At 39.5% G+C, this 21,974-nt stretch overlaps 1 protein-coding gene across 1 annotated transcript in view; it reads right to left on the bottom strand.

Annotated features, from left to right (window-relative positions):
• Positions 1-21,974, bottom strand: part of CTTNBP2 (cortactin binding protein 2) — a gene marked incomplete at both ends in the record, with an annotated part of 154,124 nt that overhangs the window by 78,954 nt on the left and 53,196 nt on the right. The window contains 2 exon segments of the mRNA XM_082662319.1: positions 950-2,416; positions 16,271-16,495. Of these exon segments, the coding sequence (XP_082518445.1) occupies positions 950-2,416; positions 16,271-16,495 (1,692 nt within the window).

Genomic DNA, 21,974 nt, shown 5'->3' with positions numbered 1-21,974 from the left:
AAGATGAATGCCAATAAAAAGCAATGCTTCCTCTAGCACTATATAACGAAAGGGAAAAATCCAGTTCTTTATCGATTCTTTGTTCAAGAGTCCCAGATTCGGTGACTTCATAAACCACATCTGCAATGGAAACCTTCTCTAATATAGTCCACATGCTATGTTATCCATCTGTGCTCAAGTGTTAGGAGATGACAGCTCTAAATAACTTCTGAAATAAACTAAACTTAGAACAGAGACTTACAAATATACACACTATTTTTGAGGTTAAAAAAAATAAACACCAAACTGATATTAAAACTTAGGATATACCAATTACAGAACACCTCTAATCAATTTGATAATCCAAGGTTGACTGTAGTGTCAATAACTACTTGAAAGCATTCTTTCAAATGTCATCTCAGAAGGGACAGAACTGACTGTCTGGCGATGGCTCACTAATACTGAGGTCTTCTGAGACAGATGTTTAATAAGAAGGACGAGCCCTTCCTCCCATGGAAATGCTTCAGTCTCTCTAAATTAATGGTCTCCATGTGCTCCAAACCACTACTTTCAGGTTATTTTTAAAAGAAGACAACACTTAGCATAACAAAACCACAATTCATATAGCAAGATGAATCACCATACCCCGGAGCCTTTAGAGCAAAACACAAAAAAAGAGAGGAAAGAAATAGGAAAAAAAAAGTACCAAATTAAAAAAAACGTTTCAAGGCAATGTGAAGGAAACAAAGGCAAGTGAGAGGACAGGCCACATTCTTAAAGAAGGGTATAACATTCCAATCCCTTTACCTGATGCTGTTACCAGGAGGCTGTCTGAGGCACCTGCTCTACAGGATGAGGCACTAACAGGGTTTATGGAAGAGCGAAAGGCAATGGTGGTGGGAATGACAAGGGAGCTTTCTGAACATGCAGGTTGGTTCAGTCCAGGGGTTTCAGCAGGCCAGGCACCCACCTGAGACGTGGCCAGGGCTGAAACGGCACAGCCTGCAGGTGCCACAGTTAAATCTATGGATGGTTTTGGTGGCAGCTGAGGGGAGGAAGACTTAAGGAGATTCTCCTCACTTATTACCCTGTTCCCTTGTGGCAAACTGGAAGGAGGCGAAGCCACAGTTTTGTTATCAACTTTGGCCCCTGCATTGGAGGCCCTGCTGCTATCCATGACAACCTTGAGTTGCGGGTGCGGTGGAGAAGGAGTGTGGGAGAGCCCTGGCTTTTTGGGAGGGATGGGAGGAGGGTTTCCTCTGTCAACTCGTGCGGCACCGGGAGTCTTTAAACTGGTCCGACCGACGGGGGGGTAGGTGCCAACGTCCCCCGTGGGGGGCACTCCAGGTCTCGGGGGCGCTCCTGCTGGAGGGCTCGTAAATCTTGACAGTGCTTGGGTCACAGTATTCCGAGCTAGCTGTTTGGCCACTAGGTTGTCACGACTTGTAGGAGATACATCTCTGGATGGAGGACTTTGGGTGGTGTTCCCGTTTTGGTCTGGGTCATTAGCATTGCCCTGAAATCGAAACCGAGCCGCTTGGATTCGCGGGTTCAGGCCTGGATGCAGAGGCGCGTTGGCACACGGTGAATGTAAACTGTGAGGAGGTGGGGCGGGCGTGTGCCCAGCGGCCGGGGCGGCGGTGCTGGGAAGCGGGGATGCGCTACTGGTTAAATCTGGTGTTGAGCCGCTGCTCGGTCCATTTTCCTCAATTCTGTTTGCGCTTGGAGGTGGGACAGTGGGCAGAGAGGAACCAGTCAAGTCACCGTGGGAAGCCTGCCTGTCGATACCTGGCCTGACCAAGTCGGCACTGGCACATGCATTCCCCTTCGCATTGGCAGAAACTAGGGGGCTCCCCATGGCAGGCTTTACAGGCACGGTCAAAGGTGACTTCTTCACGGGGTCAGTGCTCTCTATCGCTAAGTCTGTCTGGCATGCAACAGATCTTGTCATCAGTCCCTCTGTTCCCACAGATATAGAGACCAAACGTCTATCTTTTGTCTTCCGGGGGAGAGAGAGGCTGGGTTTGCTGTCATTTCCCCTTTTCAGTTGCTCGATCATCTTCTTCATCTTGTCTATCTCCTCTTTGAGGTCAGTGGTGTGTGCTTCTTCTCGGTGCAGCTTGGCACGAAGCTGTTCCCGCTCTGTGTCAAACTCTGAGAGCTGTTTTTCCATCTGAGCTTCCATTTCTGTGCTTCTTCGTTTCTCAGCAGCGAGTTCCTCTTCTAACGCACTCGTCTTTTTCTTCTCCTCTTCCAGTTTGGCCATCACCTCTTCTAGCTTCTGGGCCTCCTCTAGGACTTTGCCTGAGAGCTGCTTGCACTCCTTGACCAGCATCAGGACCACGTGCTTGTTCTTGCCTCGCTCCTCCTCCAGGCGGGTGGCCAGCTTCTTGTGCTCTTGCTCAAGGGCTTGGAGCTGAAGCTTTTCCATCTCCAGCTGAAAGAAATGCACAGGACAGCCCTGATTAATAGGCAGAGGATTCTTTCAGCCAAAGAAGTGGAGACATTTTTATTAATTTTGTAACAATTACATGGTTTGGGTTAAAGTGCCACATTTCTGAAATGTGTTGTGAGATGACAGATAATATTTTAGAGACTCATTAAAATGAGAAACTAGATGTAAACGGTTTTACAAAAAACATTTAAATTACAGCAACAGAAAAAAAAATTTAATGTATTAAAGTTAACTGTAGAAAAGGAGAATAGTTACCTAATGCTTCCAAATCACAACACAGAGTTTAGCAAGGTCTGCTTTGTAAAAACAGAACTCTGTTAGGGAACTGACTTTTTTTTTTTTTAAGGTTTAATGCCTTAAAATTACTCATTTTTGAGGCACTGTTTAATAAAAAGTGCTGAAAACAGAGGACTTCAGTTAATTTCTAAATTCCTATACTTGCTAATCATATTACTTAGTTTTTTGTAAACTTCTTTGAGCTTATGATGGGTTGCTGTAAAAATCATGTAAAATCATATATGAAAGTTCTTTGAACTAATATATAAGAAATATCTTATTAGAAATACAATCAGTATCAGTGAACCCCAAGTCTGACCTCATCTCCTTCAATCCCACTTTGCCCACTTGGCTCCCATGACACTGGTCTCCCCGGTGTTTCTTGAACATCATCCTGCCTCAGCGCCTCTAATCTTGCTGCTCTCTCTGCCGAGAAATTCCACCACCACCCATCACACAGGGCGCCTGCACTGAGGAGTCTGTGCACTGCACAAGGGTGACCGGCTGCAGGGGTGAGAGGGACCGAAATCCAGCTCTGCCTTCTCACCACGTGTCTGCCCAGGCCTGGGGTTGTATCTGTCTGGAAAGAAGGGTGCATTTTCCTTTAGGAAAAAGGCTCTGTCTGCTCACTGAGCCACAGGTCCCTAGGATTTAGGCTTTCCAAAGCAACATTTGTTAACTGATCAACATAGAGAAGAAGCTTTTAAAAACTTTTAAACCTCCAGGTGGGTTTTCTAATATGCACAAAAACACCCAACGACACAAAAGCCTGGCTCTTTTTCTTCCTTCAGGACTCTGCTCAACTGTCACCTTCACAGCGAGGCTGCCCTCACCATCCTGTGGAAGACAACAGTCCTTCCCACCCTTGTACTTATCATTCTTTGGTTAGCACCTGCCTACCTCGACTACTACAGGACTCCACGAGGGCAGGGACTGTGTCTTCTTTGCTGCTGTGTCCCCAAGACCTAGAACAGTCTCTGGTACACAGTGGTGCTTAATAAACTACTGATTGAATGAAATCAACACAGTTCACAAAGACATCAAACTTCCAAAGGCTGATGGACTTTTTGGATACGAAGGCCTTACAGATGCACTATTCTAACATGTTCACCCAGGTTTCCCACTTCTCTCCAGGAAACATCTGCCATGAGGTGCTTGTGAGGGATACATCCCAAGCTGGGCTGTAGTCGTCAGGCCGGTCCACACGCCTTACCTTCTCAACTAGAGAAACTTTCCCTTGGTGGTCCTTACAGTTTAAGGTTAAAGTAGATCTACCTGATGAAAGACATGGAAAGGACTCCCGCAACCCCCAGATGTTAAACACAAATATACTCTCAAGAGAGACAGGGATTATTCAAGCCAGTTCCAAGTCATCAGTGACAGAGGAAGGAAACACTCGCATGTGATCCATGAGTTGAGAACGTGCTCCTGTTCCTCACCGTGAAATCCATTCCCCTCAGTCACGCACGAGACCAAAAGCAGAGAACGGCTCACTGCCCAACCAGCAGTCAGAGGTATGATTCACTTACTTTGGGATTCTTCCTGCTTTGAGGAAGTCGCCGAATAGCAATGCAATGGGTCCTATAAAGAGGTGATCAGGAATACAGATAATTCCCCAAGAATAATTAGAGACAACTATCCATACACATACACTCTACTCTATGAAATTTGGGGGTGACTTCGTAAGTAGATTATGTAAGATTTGGGAAACAATAGTGCTGTCCTATACTAGATGTATATGTATATTTTATTCATCTGGGTGCCTCACAGAAAATTGGACTTATTAATAGCTAAAGCACTTTTAACTCTTCTAAATGCATCAAGCAATAGGTTACTATGGAAGGCATACAGAAAATTAGAGCTATAAAGAAAATATTAAATATGTTTTGTATTACCCCCTCCCCTTCCAAATTCTTATAGCAACGTAGGAAAAAGCACATATAGGGTAAATTTTCAGGTTATTTTTAAAATATGATTTTCCTAATTTATCTCTGAAGGTGGAAAAAAAAGTTTTCTTGTAGAATTTAAGGGCTACCTGCACTTTATAAAACAACTAACTAGAGGCCAAGTTGGCGATTTCCCTGATGTCATCCAGTTATTCCATGTCAGGATCCCGGCACTCATTCAGGTCTCCAACTATCTCAAGTTTTTCCCACCACATCACACACGCTGCCCATAGTATTTCTATACTATGGGTCATCACACTTTATTTTTATTTTATTTTTTGCAGTACGTGGCCCTCTCACTGTTGGGGCCTCTCCTGTCGCGGAGCACAGGCTCCAGACGCGCAGGCTCAGTGGCCATGGCTCACGGGCCCAGCCGCTCTGCGGCATGTGGGATCTTCCCGAACCGGGGCACGAACCCGCGTCCCCTGCATCGGCAGGCGGACTCTCAACCACTGCGCCACCAGGGAAGCCCCACACTTTATTTCTGAAATAACTTTCATCTTACATTTTAGAATCAAATTAAAGACTTCCAATAGGAGATCAACTCAACTAATCTCAGATATTTATACAGAAGACCATACTCCTATAAAAGCACCCATAATTCTTCTGCATCTTTGTCCTTCCATCATTCGTGCCTTATAAATCTGATCTCGGAGGAACATGAGTCTTTTTAATCTCACTACAGATAGCAAAGCACAGAGGAAACCACATAACCATGCACCTACAACACATGGTTCCAAACTCAATTGAGCTCTGAGCCCCAGTCATCAATCACTCTGCCTAACTCTGTTTAGCCTCCTCTACCGTTTACTACGTCAGGGAATATTTAAACCTCTGCTACTCTCCCCAATACTTCACCCAATGACAACTCAAGAGACTCTCAGTCTACCCTAATAGACTCTTTTATCAAGAAAATTCAGACTAACTCACTCCCTCTACATCCTGTCTCGTCCCTTAAGCTTTTTTATAGCCACTCCAATCCTTATGTCCTTCCCTTCACTCTAAGGGAGAGAGGTTTCCATCTGCTGAAGGTCAGACTTTCTTCAACATTTAACTTCATTACTCCCTGTCACCTCTGACTTGCTCCATCAGTGATCACACTGCTCTTTATAAATATTAAATGTCTTCCTCTCTATCAGCTCCTTCCAATCAGTATATAAACATATTCCCATACTTAAAAACTAATTTTTATATTTAAAAAAATTCCTTGACTATTCTGGCCCAGAGACAAAGTTCTTGTCCTTGAAAGAGTAAGAACTATAGTACTAAGTTCTAATCCCAACTTCTTGGCCGTGTCACCTTGATAAGTTTTCCCTCTAAAGATCAGTTCTGTTTGGTTCTCTTATCTGCACAACAGAGCAATGACAGTCATTACATTATAGGATTAAATGAGGCAAACACATGTCAAGTATCTACCACTGTGCCTGGCACTAAAAAATGTTAAGTTTTCATTTCACAACATAATAACTATTTGTGCTATTTAAAAATGTCAGTTTTACACAGTGTTTTTCCTCTGAAAACACATTTAACAGGCAAACAAAGATCTAGAGAGCTGACCATATTAAACATACAGATGATGTTTTTTATAAGTTTGATAGCAATTATAATATAACAATGCAAAGAACATCAGAGAAAGTTCCACTACCAGGAATGGTGAAACAACTTTTATTAGACTATCTTCTCCTGCAGGTAATAACGATAAACATTTGATAACATATTAAGAAAATAACTATTTGAAGGCTCTGGAGAGCAATAAAAGTGATAAAAATAGGAGAGGAGTACACCTTCCCATTAGGAAGAAGTCAACAGCACTGGATGAGATTTCCCCTTGTAGAGCTTTTCAAGTGAGGGCTATTCCCTGTGCTGATAGCTCTGGCAGCAGGAGCTCAAGCACAAAGCACCCCTTACAGTGGCCTGAGGAGCCAGAGGATGAAAGCAACTGGAGCCACTGCAACTAACCTCACCAGCATCACTGGTTAACTCTTGAATTATACATTTGTAGAAGAGATTCCATACTGAATGACAGAGGTGGCTGCTGAATGGAGAACTGAGCAAATACTTCAGCTATTGCCAACTGCAAAAAGCCAGAGTTCAGAGTATGAATCTAACCAGGTTAACTACTTACTAGAAATACACTCTTCAGAAGATAACAGAATCCACAGTCTCTGTACCACATCATCCATAATGTCTAGTATGCAATAAAAAGTTACTGGGCATGCAAAAACGTATTTTAGGTGATCCACTGTCAAGAGAAATGTACTCAAACAGAAACTGATCTTAAGATGATCTACACTGGAATTCGCAAACAAGAATCTTAAAGCAGCCATTTTCTAAGAAAATATAGTTGCAGTGACTGAACAGGATAGGAGTCTTAGCATAGAAATGCAAACTAGAAACAAATGGAAAGTCTAGAACTGAAAAGCATAATATCTAAAATGAAAAAAAAGTTGACTGAATGAGCTTAATAGAAGATTTGAGAGAGGAAAACTTAAAAAGAAAAGAGAAAACAATGAATTTGAAAACAGAGCAAAATAAAGTATCCAATTTGAGGAACACAGAAAAGAAGACCGAAAAAGTGAAGAGCACTTCAGTGACCTGTAGGACAATATAAAGTGGTCTAAATTCCACATAACTGGATTTCCAAAGGGTGAAGAAAGAGAGAATGGGGAAGAAAAATATATTAAAAGAAAAAAATGGCCCCCAAATTCACAAATTTGGTAGAAAACAAACTTACATATCCATGAAGCTCAGAAATCCCAAAACAGGATAAAGAAAACCATACCTAGGCACATCAGAGTAAAAGTGATGAAAACAAAGATAAGAAATGGTATTGAAAGCAGCCAGAGAAAAAGACACATTACATACAGAGAAACTATAATATAAATGATGGCTGAATTATTATCTCCAAAATACATGAAGTGAGAACTGACAGAAGGGAGAAAGACAAATCTATAACAATTTTCTCTCATCTAGATTTAAAAATCAGCGAGAATACACTAGCTCCGAATAACACTATGAAAATCACCTGGCCTGACGCTATGGAACAGAATACCCTAGGACTACAGATGATGCAGTCTTTCCAGATGCCCTTGCTGAGCTATTAAAAACCACCAAAAAATTACAAAAGCCTAAAATGTTACAGAATATGTTCTCTGACCACAGCAGAATTAAACTGTAAATAAATCACAATAAGATATTAATAATACCCCAAAATTCAAAAATAAAACAGTTCTAAATAGTACAAAAGTTTAAGAAGAAATCACAAAGGAAGTTAGAATATACTTTGGGCTGATTGAAAATAAAAAATATCAAAATTTGTGGGATGCAGTGAAAGAGGAGTATTTAAAGGCAGATAAAGTAGAGGATACAGACAAACTTATATCTTTAATTGCTTACATTAGAAGAGTTTTCTCCCAAAGAAGACATACAGATGGCCAATAGGCACATGAAAAGGTGCTCATCACCACTAATTAGAGAAATGCAAATCAAAACTACAATGAGGTATCACCTCACACCAGTCAGAAAGGATATCATTAAAAAGTCTACAAATAATAAATGCTGAAGAGCATGTGGAAAAAAGGGAACCCTCTTACACTGTTGGTGGGAATGTAAATTGGTGCAGCCACTATGGAGAACAGTATGGAGGTTCCTCAAAAAACTAAAAAGAGAGTTGCCATAGAACCCAGCAATCCCACTCCTGGGCATATACCCAGACAAAACTATATTTTGAAAAGATACATGCACCCCTATGTTCACAGCAGCACTATTTACAATAACCAAGACATGGAAGCAACCTAATGTCCATCGACAGATGAATAAAGAAGATATGGTGTGTGTGTATATATATATACACATACATACACACAATGGAATATTACTCAGCCATTAAAAAGAATGAAATAATGCCACTTGCAACAACATGGATGGACCTAGAGATTATCATACTAAGTGAAGTCAGAAAGAGAAAGATAAATACCATATGATATCACTTATATGTGCAATCTAAAATACGACACAAATGAACCTGTCTACAAAACAAAAACAGACTCACAGATATAGAAAACAGATTTGTGTTTGCTGGGAGTGGGGAAGTGGGTGGGGGTGGAGGATTGGAGTTTGGAATTAGCAGATGCAAACTATTATATACAGGATGGATAAACAACAAGGTCCTATTGTAGATCACAGGGAACTATATTCAATATCCTGTGATAAGCCATAATGGAAAAGAATATATAAATCTATAACTGAGTCACTTTGCTGTACAGAAGAAATTAAACACAACATTGTAAATCAACTATACTTCAATAAAATTTTTTAAAAAACAAGAGTTGTCTCAAATCAATCATCTAAGTGTTACCTTAAGAAGCAAGGAAAAGTTAGGTGAATGAAAGACAAAGTAAAAGGAAAGAAATAAAGGTAAAAACCAATGAAATACAAGATACAAATGATAGAGAAATTAACAAGGCCAAAAGTTTTTCAAATAAAATATCATTAATATTGTTAAACATTTAAAGAACAGATTAAGAAACATAGAAAAACACAAATTACAAATAAAAGGAATAAAGGATGGGGTACCACTATGGAATGAATATTAAAAGGATAATAATGAAAACCCTGTGCCAATAAATTCAACAAATCAAATTCCTCTGAAACACACGACTTTCAGAATTGACATAAAATGGAATAAAAGATTGAAATAGCTTTATATCTTTATGAGAAACTGAATTCACAAATAAAAATTTTCCCCTAAAGAAAACCTCTAACTCATATGGATTTACTAGTGACTGCTACCAAACATTAAAGAAAGCCAAACTCATACATGTCCTTTCAGAAAATAAGGAAGGAAATGCTTCCATTTTCCTTTATGAATCCAGGATTACTTTCATATCAAAACCAGTCAAGTATTATTTTTAAATTTACAGAAAAATTATCACTCATGAACACACACACAAAACTCCTTAGCAAAATATAGGCAAACTGAATCCAGCAATATTTAAAAAGAGTAATAAAAGGTGACCCACTAAAGTTCACCTCAGGAATCCAAGTTGGTTTAATATTTAAAAGTCAATGAGTGTGATTCATCATATTAAAAGAATAAAGTGCAAAACCATGACTACAGCAATAGATGAAGATAAACCATTTTGTGAAATTCAAAACTCAATCATGATAAAAACCACTCAACAAAGAATAGAATGAAACCGTAATGAGATAAAGGGCATCTATAACAAAGTATAGCTAACATCATACTCAACCATGAAACAGACTGTTTTCTCCCTAAGTAAAGGAAAAGCCTCTGAAGTCTGCTCTCAATATTTCTGTTCAACATTGTATTGGAGGTTCTGGTCAGCGCAATTATGGGGGAAAAAAGGAAAAGAGGAAGGCAGGCAATTTGGAAAGGAAAAAGTAAAATGGGTTCTGTTCATAGGTAACATGCTTGTTTACCTACAAAATCATATAAAATATACAAAACAACTGCTAAAACTGATAAGCAAGATTAGCAAGATCACAGGATACAATGTCAACACACAAAAAATCAATTGAATACCTGTATACTAGCAACAAATGTTTGGTAGAAAATTAATTGTGTTTATAATAGCATCAAATATTTAGAAATAAACCCAACAAAAGACATTTAAGACTACTAAACTAAAAACAGTAAAACACTGCTAAAAGAAACAATGAAGACCTGAAAAAAATGAAGAAAAATACTATAATCATGGGTTGGAAGACTCAATTTTGTTAAAGATGCCAATTCTCAACATATTAAAGGGTCAATGAAACTTCAATCCCTGAAAACTTTCAGAGAAACCAGCAAACTGATTTTAAATTTTTATGGAAATGCAAACGACCTAGAACAGCCAAAACAATTTTTATAAATAACAAAGTTGAAAGACTTGTGGTTTGTGCATTTAAGGCTTATTATTTAACTACAGTCATCATTTACCTGAAGTTGAAGTACAGAGGTAAGACTAATCCATGATGAGAAAATCAGAAGAGTGTTCAGTGGCTGCCTGAAGTGGGGGAGGGATTTATGGAGAAGACACTCCAGGAAACTCTCTATGGTAATGGATACATTTTCTATGTTGTAAGGGGTACAGCTTACACAAGTATATGCATTTTAAAAACATCAATTTGTGTGCTTAAGATGTAAATTTCACTTTAATGTAAATATCTCTTTAAAAGCTATAAACAATAGTAAATTCCAGGTTTGCGTGTTTGCTTTTTATAGTGCTGTGGATTAATAATTCTGAAACTACTCTCTGTGTGTTCTAGGCTGGAGTACATGAGTAATATATTTAAGTATAATGGGTTCCAGCTTTCTCACTGTTGGAGAAGTTAGTTTCAAATAGAGAAAGGATAAGAATGTAATCCCTATGGTTTTGGAATAGAATCAGAGGTGTCAATATAAGTACGAACTCATGGTTTCATACAAACAGAACTATAGATAAATAAAATATAGATTTGTGTGTATATGAAATATATGTATAAATATGATAATTATAATTTCCTAGCTTTAGTTTCATTTCTAAACACCATTTTCCATTAAAAAGGAATGGAAGTAACAGCTTCTGGGAGTAAGAGCTAACTGCAGGGGTTGGGAAAAGAAAAGTGTACGATGAGCCTGCAAGAAAAAAAATACCTTGCTGTAACAAAATAAGGAAGTGCTCAAAGGATGATGGGAATATATCAAAAGGAGTAGCTCGAAAGGGCTCTCACTGGCCAAATCTGGGACAATTTTGAGCAGTGATCCACGGACTGTGGACCTGATGGGTAGGGGTAGGAACAGACACCCCCAACTAAACTGCACACTGCGGAGATTATAAAGGAACCACAGCCTCTTGTGCATAAAGACTACCGAGTTCCAGCTGACTCTGTTCTACTATTGTCCAATTTATACCTACTCACAACCACTTCCAAGTAATGGCTGAAGGGGAATTTTGCATGGAGCAGTATTACCAAAGCCTTTTGCAAAAAGCAGCGGATTATGTGGAAGAGCTTAGAAGAACTAACACAACTTCACTGGTAGTGAGGAAGTGGGTGGTTGCTCCAAGAACAGCACCCAGACTGGGAGCTCTGAATGAAGGGAGCACCAAACAACTGTTTTTCCAGAATGAAAGGAAAAGCTCTATAGGTGGAACAGAGCAGCAATGTAAAGGCGATCAGTTCTAAATCAAAATGTAAAAGAGAGAGGCAAGCAATTATGGTCATTTGTAAAATAAGAAAGCAGACTACACGTCTGTCACAACCACAAAATATTCTTATGACATTTTATTATATTCTTTATTACTCCCTCACGTGTTTTAACACTCACTGCACCCTTGTCCTCTTTGCCACACGGTCACCCTCACTGGCACCTGCCCAATCCCGGTAAACAAATACATAACGATGAAATATACTGAGATTTTCTTCTTTATAGGGGCTGGAGCTACCAGTCAGCAGTTGGGCTCTGTAGTTCTCATCTGCCCCTTCCTCTTTTTTTTTTTTTTAAACATCTTTATTGGAGTATAATTGCTTTACAATAGTGTGTTAGTTTCTGCTGTATAACAAAGTGAGTCATATATCTCCATATCCCCTCCCTCTTGCATCTCCCTCCCACCCTCCCTATCCCACCCCTCTAAAATAATGGTTCTCATGACCCTAGCGGCAGGACAAGAATAAAGACACAGACATAGAGAATGGACTTGAGGACATGGGAAGGGGGAAGGGTAAATTGGGACGAAGTGCCCCTTCCTCTTGATCTAGTTTCAAAAGAGAGAAGGGAAGACATGGATGAGGCAAGTTGTTCTCTCCTCTAAATCCCTGCTCAGAGCTGCAGACCTCAGTCTCCAGCTCCCCTTAATGCCCACTCTGCAGTGCTCCTGGGGAGTCCAAATGCATCTTGAAACGTAATAATGAGTCATACAAAAAAGACTCAGGGGCTTCCCTGGTGGCGCAGTGGTTGAGAGTCCGCCTGCCGATGCAGGGGACATGGGTTCGTGCCCTGGCCCGGGAGGATCCCACATGCGGCGGAGAGGCTGGGCCCGTGAGCCATGGCCGCTGAGCCTGCGCGTCCGGAGCCTGTGCTCCGCAACGGGAGAGGCCACAACAGTGAGAGACCCGCTTACCGCAAAAAAAAAAAAAAAAAAAAAGACTCAGGAAGGAGCTAAAAACAATCATTCATGTACAAAGCATCCTAAACATTCTTCCTAAAAATGTTATTTTAGCTGTTTCTCTACCATGTTATCCTTGAATGAAAATCATGAAAACAATTTAAAATTAAATTATATTTGTATGTTATAACCATTATATAATGAAGTAGAAAACAGTGAATACAAACGGCAAAACAAATTACAATTATTTATAATGGGAAGAAAAAGGCATATGAAATAAACAAAACACATATTTTGATTGCTCTTTTCTCGTCCATTTGTCATTTCTTTGGTCGTCTAGCACCTGAAACTCCTTCCTATGTCAGGAGAATTCTCCACCTCTGGTTCTCTCCTATAGTAGTTAAATATGGCCAATAGTTGCTTTCCCAGTCTTGTAGCTAAGGACAGGGCATGGGGCCTAAGGGTGGCCAATCAAATGCACCTGCTCTTAGGCTTCAACTAGGAAATGAGTAATGCAAAGAAGCAGGGCCAGAGGAGGCACCACTCAAGACCCAGAGCAGTGAATGGCAGTGGTGCTGTCTGGCGTGAACAAACTTCAGTATCTAGCTCTCAGCAGACGGATCAGCCACGGCAGACTAGATCTACGGTGAGCATTTGTCAGTGATGCTGGCTGGTACAAGCTTGTCCCCTAGTTCTCCCAGCCATACTCTACCATGCTGTAAGCGAACAAATAAATGCTGTTTCTGCTTAACTCAAGAATACTGGATTCACTTGCTCGCAACTACAAATTCTGCCTGACGCAGCTACCAGCATGCAACTGACCACATCATACTGAGCGGCCGCCTAGAAGGAGCTCTGTCTAATACACAGAACTACATTTAGTTTTTCCTCTGGTGAAAAACACTGTCCCCTTCTGAATTTCCTAGTTGTTATTTTGGCTTCTTTCTTTTAAAGGCTCTGATCAAATTAAAAGATCTTTCCTATCTCAGGGCTAGAAATTATACTATGTATGAATAAAATGACCGAAAATAAATTAGAAAAGAAGCTGTATTAACAGATTGTGCATAAGATAAATAATAAAAACCCAAATAACAAGCACCCTAGGTTACTGGTTCTAAACGGGGGAGTATTATTACCAGAGGCAAAGTTCCCCGTGATGATTACTCATTAGCTTATTCAAAGTGGCTTGAGGCTCAGGCCATTTGCCAAATTGACTCTTGCCCAAATTTTCCTGGCACACAAATTACCAAACAGTTAACCCTCCTATTAGTAGTCTCAGCAGGAACCAACGCATCAATGAGCACGAAGTCTCTTCTCCCGCCTTGAGAGGGCAACCAGAGCAGTGTTCAGGCCAAATGTCTTAGAATCACCACAGAGCTATGCCCAGTGTCAGATAATAAATACTTGATTGTAGATAATGGGAACTTTGCTTTCCCTGACTTTTGCTGTGGCAGTGATTTAAAGACCTGGACTCATTTAAAATAATGGATTTTTGTGTCTTAATGCTTTTAGATTTCTAAAGCTCCAATTTACTCTACATGCAAGAGAACTGAAGATGTTTGGTTAATATATTTAATTTCAAGAGTAAAGGTGACAGGTAATTTTGTTGCTAAAATGACTTTGTTGTTACTGGCCTTATTAGCTGCTCTAATACTTTCTTTAAATAAAGACTTGGGATAAGAGTACAAACTGTAACTCTTCTCACATGCTACAATCTACCGTAATAGAATATCCTTTAGGGACAAAGGGTAGCACTGCCTCTCAGACAGACCCTTCACTGAGACTGCACAGCCAGTGAATTTGGCCATAAAGGACCCCTGTATCCCCATTATAGGCGGGAGACAGATCACTGGCTCATTTCATACTAGCCTCTCAGGACCCCTAGGACAGAAACAATTTCCTTTCACTTCCAGCCAGGTTGGAAATGACCCAGTCATTCAGAAATAAACAGGATGTAAGCTGATTTTAAAAAAATCAACTAGATAATAAAATCTTTGATTCAACTCGAAATGAATTTCTTTTTTCTCTCCTATAAGAGGAATGATAGATACAATGCAAAACAAGTAAAATTTAGGAAAGCATGCATTTTATGTATTGAACGAAAACTACAATAAAAAAATATTTTCTTGATTTTTGATAACACAGCATAAAACCGAGCAGATGTATTTTATCATGAAATAGCTCATTTGACACATTAAGAACATAATTGAAATGTGTCTCATCCAAGACATACAAATGAGTTTTAGTGACATCAGCGGAAACACACTGGCTCTTGCTTATGCGGTTTGTGGGGATTTTTGAAAAAGCTCCAGAGACCTCAGTGGTTGTCTGCAGGGCTTTGTAGAGGGTGTGCAGAGTCCAGTGTAAAATTGTGTGATTCGGTCTCCCAGGCAGGGAAGGCCTTCTATTCTTTACTATTTTACCCAGTGCTTTAGTTTTCTACCCTGTGGCATACTGAGCAAAAGGTTTGCTTTTATTCAACACCTATACCAGAATGCTGGCATATATACGTTAATGCAAGGATACAATTACAGGGAGAAAACCTACACATTCAATGACAGTATCATAGACATTTATACAGTATAGTGCATTCAGGTTAATTGTTAACCAGGTGTTAAATGTGAGCTATAATAAATTCTCTGAAAAGGACAAACAGAAGAAACATTTTAATTTATGCTTTAATAATGGTTGGAAGAACATGTTACTTTTAATTCTAGTAATTAGACATCATTACCTTCTCTGATTTCCTCACTCTCTTTTCTAATAAAGGGAATCAGTAGTCTCAGCAGCATATCGGAAGGACAAAATTTAAACTTCTACTTACTTATGGCTGATCGCAGTAAGCTTTTATCACTTAGGAATCTTTGAAGCACGTGTTCACGTGCAATAATATGTATGTGTGTGGTGTGGGAGGTGAGGAGGGGGGAGGAGGCTGGTTTAAATGAAACACATGTGAATAGGAGCCTGGAGGTCTGCAGCAGACACACCATCAGACCCCAGAGGTGAGTCTGAGATGAACCAGAACTTCAAGATGACATGTTGTGAGACTGCGTATGCTATGCAAACTTTCATTCTATTCTCATATTATTTTCATTTTCAAAAAAAAATAATTTCTAGTTGCAAAGAAATACTGGAGACAAAAGTTGGATAAACTAAGTTGGGGATGCCACCATATGATCAGTCCTGGTTGCATTACTGGATCACTCATCTAACAGTTAAGCATGTCTTAGGGCACTAGAAAAGGGAAATCCATCCCCTCCAAAAAAAAATCCATTATTTTAATGAAAGCATCACAGTAAATATTATGGGAAACATAATTTGTCATACTTCTTTTATGATTTAGTGTTATATTTATTTTGAGTTACATTTGAGAAGGGCCACCAGAATTTGTCAGTAGTTTGAATTTCTAAGTCCCTATCCCAACTCTTCTTGAAAATATTTAAGAACAAAACAACAACCTCAGAGATAGTCTCTTCATTCTACACTGTGTTATGGGAAAAAGAATTGTTTGAAAGTCTCAATACCTTCTTTTGTCTGCTCTCTGCAGCAGCCAGTTGTGTGGACATCCTTTCTTGCATTTTTCTGCAGTGGGCCATGACTGCTTCGAGGATGGAGAGGGGGTTGGTACAAACTGGCTTCTTCTCTTTATCGCCAGCACCTGCTTCATAGTCTCTCTGCAGTGCCAGGAATGGGTCATTTAAATTAAATCTCCCATACCGTTCCTGGATAAATACCTCCTTCCTGCGAGCCTAGAACAAAATCAGAGGAATGTATTCAAGAAAGAAATGAAAATATACAGAAGGCTATTTATACGAAGGTTCTGTGATTACTGCTCCAAATGGTATTCACAACTGTCATGAGTAATAGCTTACATGTGATGTCAGGTGGTGAGTGAGAGGTAAGGGGACTGTGACCCCAAAGCCTGACCAGCCTGCCATACCACTCAGTCTACTTTCAAATTTTCTTCCTTTGGAATATTGTCTTTTAAATTACAAAAGCTGCAAATACAGTTTTTCCCATGATGCCTACTCCTTCAAGGATCTGAATTTTAGGTAGAGTCTGTTCTCATTTAGAGTAAAATAAAAAATATCAACAACAAAATAACTTTTAGCAAAAATTCAAAAACAAAATAATATGTTTATCGAACTTAACATTACACATAATCCTCGTCACGTTAAATCACAAAATATAAATCTCCCAAGTTTTATACAGAGAGAAAGAATTTTATAAATATTTGAAGAAGAAAATATTTCATGAATTTTTTATGTCAAAAATCACAATATTCACATTTTGTGAAGTGTAACCAACTACAAAAAAAAAACCTCCAGAAAATTAGGAAGATGTAAATGTCTTCTCATCATTGAAGGACATTAAAATATAGTTCACAGAGTCCCAGGAAAGAACATAGCCTCATTTTACTTTAAATGTCAGTCCATCAGCGTTGAAGTAAATTTCACATCCACTCGGCACTAAATGCAATTTTCTATAATTAGCCTACAGTGAACGGCCTTTGCATAATATGGAAAATAGCAGTAGAAATGTATTGAAAACAAGCAACAGTTTCCTAACTCAGGTCATTTGGAATAGCTACCAGAAAAAATTATTCTATGTCACTGCCAGTGGAAAAACTAAATTACAATAAATCAAGCTTAACTGTCCAAAATGTTAAACATGCTTTCTGAAGAAATAGTACATACATTTCCTTAATTTAAAGGCAACTGCGTTGACTAACTCAACTTTTCCATTTTGAGACCACTATCAGCAAGCCAAAAACTAGATAAACACAAGTGCAAAACTGGGAAAATCTAATGTTTCTTCTCCTATTACCAAATTAGATTAGGAAATACAATTTAAGAAAAGTCCAATTTCGCCATAAATTTAAGCTAGCTTTCAGAGGATCATTTTACACTTAAAAGTCAAAGTGGTTTATGAATCAAAAAGCATTTCGTATTTCTAGATTCTTCAAATTCAATTATGTAATCGATAAGCTGAATAAGTATCACTTCAGAGATGCAATTACAAAAGCAATTTCATTCTGTCCTTCACTTTTCTATTAATTTTTATTCAATGCAGTAGTTCATCCCCCACCTCTGGATGAAAACTTGGGATAGCCCCCATGGTTTTTCTAATTACTTTTATCTAATACAATTCCTATAGTCACTTTAAAATATAAAACTCTCAATTTGGTTATTAGAATATCCAACTTCAGTGGTATGATGGCTTCCCTTCCCCAGCTAAGATCTGCACCACCTGGGAAGGAACCGTTTAAGAAAACCCCTCTTGGGCTTCCCTGGTGGCGCAGTGGTTGAGAGTCCGCCTGCCGATGCAGGGGACACGGGTTCGTACCCCGGTCCGGGAAGATCCCACATGCCGCAGAGCGGCTGGGCCCGTGAGCCACAGCCGCTGAGCCTGCGCGTCCGGTGCCTGTGCTCTGCAGCGGGAGAGGCCACAACCGTGAGAGGCCCGCGTACTGCAAAAAAAAAAAAAGAAAAGAAAAGAAAACCTCTCTTCTATCCAATCTTCTCCCCCTCTTTCTTAGGTGTTTTAGTCCTCTCTGGGTTGGAAGGGACCAGAGGTAGAGGATGATGATGAAGATGGAGGTGAGAGAACAGGAGCATTCTTCCTGACTGGTTCAGTCGAGAAACCAGCCTTACCAACTGGGTGTGGCAAATACTTAAAGCCTACTCTTTTCCCATGAAGTGCTTGGTAGCTTGAGAAAGCCACACACACCTTCTCACTGCTGGGGACCCTTCATCTACAGTTTCCCCAATGTAAATCATAAATTTAGGACAGACTACATAACCTGCAGAGCCCAGTACAAAATGAAAACACGGGCTCTTTGCTAAAAGTTATTAAGAATTTCAAGATGGTAACAGCATATCCTTTAACCAAGTCTAGGGTCCTTCTAAGTGCATGGCCCTTTGTGACACAGCCTGCACACCCATGAAGCCAGCCTTGCATACATATCTTCTGTAGCATCTAGAATCCAGTTTTTTGTCAGCTGAGGTTCCATGTTCTCCAGGCTTCTCTACTGAACTGGATCTGAATCAATCTCATTCCTACTCTTTGATGCCTATGGCCCAACCTAGTCTATGGGAAATACTCCTGAATCTTCATTTAAAGAAAATCTGGGAGTGCAACATGACCACTGCCGCCATCTTTTTGTCACTTCCACAGAATGCCTGCTTTTTTCAGCCCCACCTCCACTCAGAGCACCAAGACCTCATAAGGAGAAACCTAGTAAGTCATTAAATAGTCTGGATGAAGCACTTTCCTCTTGAGGTGAAGGGAAAAGCAACTAAATGGGGGGATGCCCAGCATTCTCTCCAGAGAAATGCTCTTTCATAAAAACCTTTCTCTCTTTAATCTCCAAAAATTAGGTATTTTTATACCCTTAAAGTGGGTAAGGAATTTAAAAGTTAAAGCTGGATTTCAAACTGTCTTCTGAAAATTTTGCATCTTGGTCCTCATTTTAGTAACTAATATCACTATGGGTCCCCTGCTGAAACTTACATTTTAACAACCAGTTAAAATTACCTGATGTCTACTTACACATCCAACGTATTTTATGATGTACAATATCTGTAACACTAACTCAAGCCATTTCTTAACCACACACGTTATTCTTAAATCAGAGTGAACTTTTGATAAATGGGTTAAAATTAACTTTTATATAAGAGGTAAACAACATATATCATAGGCTATTTCCAGTTTAAACAGATTTTATGGTCTGAAAAATTTTTTTAATTATTTATTTTTGGCTGCATTGGGTCTTCATTGCTGCATGTGGGCTTTCTCTAGTTGCGGAGAACGGGGGTTACTCTTTGTTGTGGTGTGCAGGCTTCTCACTGCAGTGGCTTCTCTTGTTGTGGAGCATGGGCTCTAGGTGTGTGGGCTCAGTAGTTGTGGCACTTGCGCTCAGTAGTTGTGGCTCGCGGGCTGTAGAGCGCAGGCTCAGTAGCTGTGGCGCACGGGCTCGGTTGCTCTGCGGCATGTGGGATCCTCCCGGACCAGGGCTTGAACCTGTGTCCCCTGCATTGGCAGGCGGATTCTTAACCACTGTGCCACCAGGCAAGTCCCCTGAAAATTTTTAACACTTTTTCTTTTTACTACTGTGAAAGTTTTGCATGTATTTTTCGTTGTATTTTGGCTTTATTTTAAAATTACTAGCTTTAACTGTGGCATTGTCAAGTGTGGGCAATTTTTTTTTCTGCTGAAAATGTTGTATAATTATATGTCTACAGGATCATAAACATAAAACTGCCAACTCATTTGCTTTGCCAATATAGACTGACGCTTAACCTTTATGACGAAGTTCAAGACACATACATTAGCTTCTTTTAAGGGAAGAAGTAGGGCTAACAAGCTATGCAACTTTGTCCCCAGTATCTTTCATTTTCAAAATGAGATCAAATGAAGCAGCCTCATTTGTCTCTAGGACCCCTAGAGTATACACAACAAATATGATTTTATTTTCTTTTAAAGTTCCTAAAAGCCTGGAAACCTCAGGTAAAATGAATGTGAAAGATTTTATACATTCCATTAAACTGACCCCTGATCCCATGTTTATTGCTTTAAGACAGTAGTCCCCAACCTTTTTGGCACCAGGGTCTGGTTTTGTGGAGACAATTTTTCCACGGACTGGGGGGTGGCAGGGGAAATGGATGGTTCAGGCAGTAATGGGAGCAATGGGGAGTGGCAGATGAAGCTTCACTCGCTCACCCTCGCTCACCTCCTGCTGTGCAGCCTGGGGGGTTGGCGACCCCTGCTTTAAAAGATGCCAGGTAATAATTCTACTCTATAGCCATACAGGAATTTATTTATACATGTTACATGTATTCAGCATGCATTTTTTATATCCTTGTCTTAAAGTTAGAAGCAGGGGTTCTCATTTTTCAACTATTAATGTTTATTTCTTATAACATTCTTGTAAGAAGTATACCTTTCTTAGCATATCTTTCTTTGTAACAGAGTGCTTAATTTTGAATGTACCACATTACTTTTAAAAAGAGCAGATCAACAATATATACAAGTGTTAATATTTAAGGACACTGTGTAATAAAAAAGGACTTCAAATGTGTATCATACTGCTCTTGAAGAGGCCGATCCTTAAAAAAAAGGAAGAGCTGAACGTGCAGATAACTTCTTGCTTTATGCATCAGAATTACTTGAGAATGAAATGCATTTCAGGGTAATGAGTCATTTGAAGACACAGGCTAACTATAATTATGAAAACAGAGTCAAATTCTTAAAACCGGCTACACTGATAAGTAAAAATATAATTTCATTAGCATGTGAAGCTTTATAGAATCTTGAAAAAATCACAAGCAAGAAATAAAAACATGGCCATTATTAATGGAGGATTTGACCAATACAGAGTTCCTACTTTTGGCTTTCATTGTTGTGTAAGATCAACTGAAGTAGATTGGACCCTACCAGTAATAATAAAAAGAAAAGTACTTTAGCTATTCAACTTTTTCTATAGCATGTAATCCTCTTAGGAAAAAAACCCTACAACTTGGATTGTAAGTCACAATTAAAACATATCACTGATTAATTTTAAAACATATTGACAAACTTGTAGCTAAAATTATTCTGTCTTATGAAAAGCTGGAATGATTTTGTAACATTAAAAAATATCAATACTTATAAAAGATAACTTTTACTGAGAGCATTTTTTTTCTTTTTTTTTGCGTTACACGGGCCTCTCACTGTTGTGGCCTCTCCCGTTGCGGAGCACAGGCTCCAGACGCGCAGGCTCAGCAGCCATGGCTCACGGGCCCAGCTGCTCCGCGGCATGTGGGATCTTCCCGGACCGGGGCACGAACCTGTGTCCCCTGCATCGGCAGGCGGACTCTCAACCACTGCGCCACCAGGGAAGCCCGAGAGGGCTTAAATAAAATAAATAAATAAATAAATAGGGCTTAAAACCTATTGCTAGGTTTTCATACTCACTTTCTCCTAAAACTAAGTCCAGAAGATAGCCACTTTTTAAATTCACATTTTATAGACAAGCAGACTGAGGCTCAGAAAAGATTAACTTACTCTCCCAAGGTCATTTCAACAGGAGCTGGTATTCAACCTAGGCAGTCTTTCTCCAAAGCCTACTCACTGAAGTATTTTTTAATTATGACTAGAGTATTATGGAACACTAGAAAAGGCTTCAAAAATAAGTATTGTTTACAACACTATTCAAACCGATACAAAGAAATAAAGTTTGAAAGACAA

This window comes from Grampus griseus, assembly GCF_964374135.1.
Source record: "Grampus griseus genome assembly, chromosome: 9".
In the NCBI taxonomy this organism is placed as follows: Eukaryota; Metazoa; Chordata; class Mammalia; order Artiodactyla; family Delphinidae; genus Grampus; species Grampus griseus.
This window is presented reverse-complemented; position numbering and strand designations above follow the sequence as displayed.